We start from the raw sequence: 2,411 nt of genomic DNA on the forward strand, positions 1-2,411 counted from the left end.
CGCATGCATATGTATAGTATAAATAAATGAAACCTTAAATTAAATTAATAAGGGGTAAAAATGTTTCAGTGAAATGAAAGAATTGAAAAGAGCTGAAAGAAGAACAAAAGAAATAATAAATAAAAAAAATCAATTAAAGAAATCAAAGGGTAAAAGAAAATACAGGAAAACAACCATCGAAGAACCGAGGATGGAAACAGAGGTGGGGAAACGTAAAGAAAAATATATTTAGGGTAAGAAGAGAAAGAAAATTTAAAAAATTTATTTTCTTTTGAGAAGAAAAAGCAAAAGCAGAAGAATGAGAGGAGACGCCATTTAGGAAGAAAGCAATCACGAAAAAAAGGGTTCGATTGACTACAATATTGACACACCTTAAACTGGATTAGTGAGGATCCAGTAGCAACAAATGAATGTGGTCGACTCCTTTTAGGGAGCTGTGGTGGTAACGGCACTGGCAGTTTCAAAGAGCGCTGTTTATCAGGCAAAGTTGGCAACTCAGATTCCTACAGTGTGTTAGTAAATTAGAGAAGTTAGTGTGTAATATATATATATATATATATATAAATCTATATCTATCTATCTATCTATACAAATATACATACATACATATATATATATATGTATACATATATATACATATATATATATATATATATATATATACACATATATATATTTTCAAGATTATATATACATATGTGTTAGTATATATACTCAGATAGATGGATAGAATTAACAGTTTTCACTGAGGCCATGGCAAATCTCATTCTCAATGAGAATTCTTTTTTCTTGTTTTGGTCTGCTTTAACGAAGTTGGTTGAACAAGTATGGCCGTGTTTTGACAGAATACAGATGTAACATAAAGAGACAGAATAATTATGGATTAGATTTACTTTCATTGACTGAGAGTGCGAAAAAGAAAACTAAACATTTATGATCTGTTAAGAAGAAAAATTAATTTGATTCTATAAGCAGTAAAAAGAAGTCTGTGCTTGGTTCTGAAACTAGGAGAGATAACAGAAGCAACAGCAGAAGAACTCAGGGTGTATAAACTATACAAGAGAGTGCCACATTGAATCATGAATAAGATGTTATTGTTAGAGAATTAAAACAAGATGAAGACACATAAAGTTATGTCTAGTAAAGAGAAATATTTAGTTGGAATTAGTGGTTCCTGTTACTTGATGGTGGAATCAATAACCTAAAATAGAATTCAGTTTTAAAGATATTACAGAACCTTCTTCACAATAGCAAACAATACATTGTCACAAACTTAAATAGTTATATACATACAACATCAAACGGACTGTCTTTTACAGTTATTGACCAGTGGCTTCCGGTGCGAAACAGAAGTAGCCATATACAATACATTGTGACACCTGGTATAAATACCTGGTATTTGGTAAGATTTTGCCCATTAATCCAATTTATTTATATGAAATGTTGAGTAGAAAACAAATGAGAAGACAACTAGACAATAAAGACATGAGTTGATGTATGGTGGTTAAATGCAGTCAGGGTTTAATATTAATGTTTTAATCAATCAATCATAAATATCATCATCATCATCATTTAATGCCTGTTGTCCATGCTGGCATGGGTTGGACAGTTTGACCAGGGCTGGGAAGCTTAGGGGTTGCATCAAACTCTAGTCTGAGTTGGCATGGTTTCTACAGATGGATGCCTTTCCTAACAACAACCATTCCAAGGGTGTAATGGGTGCTTTCACATGCAACTGGCATGGGTGCCAGTTGTGTAACACCAGTGTCTGCCATAACTATGATTTCAATTGGCTTGATGGGTCTTCTTCTCAAGCATGACATAATGCCAAAGGTCTCGGTCATTTGTCATTGCCTCCATGAGGCCCAATGTTCATAAGATGCTTTTTACATGCCACTGGCACAGGTGTTAGTTATGCAACAATGGCATTGGCCAAATTGTCTCTGTGACGCCCAACTCTTGAAAGGTGCTTTTTACATGCCACCAGCACAGGTGCCAGTTATATGACACCGATAATGGCCACAACTATAATTTCACTTGGCTTCACACATACACACACACATGTAAAGGACTGATGAAAATAATAATATTCAAAATGAGATGATTCAAGAATGGAGTGGACGATGTGATCGCAGAATACTAAAAGCACAATGGATACATTGCCAGATTCACAGACAACAGGTGGACCTGTGCAGTTGCCCAGTGGTATCCAAGAGATGGAAAAAGGCCATTTGGAAGGCCTCCATGATGGTGAGAAGACAATTTAGTTAAGCAATTTCGGTCAAGATGGAAAAGAATGGCGCAATCAACACAGAATTGGAAGTGCATTGTGGCCAGCAGTGTTTAACATCATCTGATGGTCTGGTCAATGCTGTGATATATATATATATATATATATATATATATATATA

The 2,411-nt window shown here is 34.5% G+C and overlaps 1 protein-coding gene across 11 annotated transcripts in view; it reads right to left on the reverse strand.

Moving 5' to 3' along the window:
- LOC106870442 (dedicator of cytokinesis protein 3) overlaps window positions 1-2,411 on the reverse strand; it is a 274,705-nt gene that overhangs the window by 24,244 nt on the left and 248,050 nt on the right. For 7 of the 11 annotated variants that reach the window (XM_014916529.1, XM_014916531.1, XM_014916528.1 and 4 more), the window contains one exon: window positions 372-503. The exons of the other annotated variants lie outside the window; for them this stretch is intronic. In XM_014916529.1, coding sequence (XP_014772015.1) covers window positions 372-503 — 132 coding nt within the window. The remainder of the gene's footprint in view (window positions 1-371; window positions 504-2,411) is intronic. 11 annotated transcript variants of the gene reach the window in all.

The sequence above is a fragment of the Octopus bimaculoides genome, chromosome 6 (genome assembly GCF_001194135.2).
Source record: "Octopus bimaculoides isolate UCB-OBI-ISO-001 chromosome 6, ASM119413v2, whole genome shotgun sequence".
In the NCBI taxonomy this organism is placed as follows: Eukaryota; Metazoa; Mollusca; class Cephalopoda; order Octopoda; family Octopodidae; genus Octopus; species Octopus bimaculoides.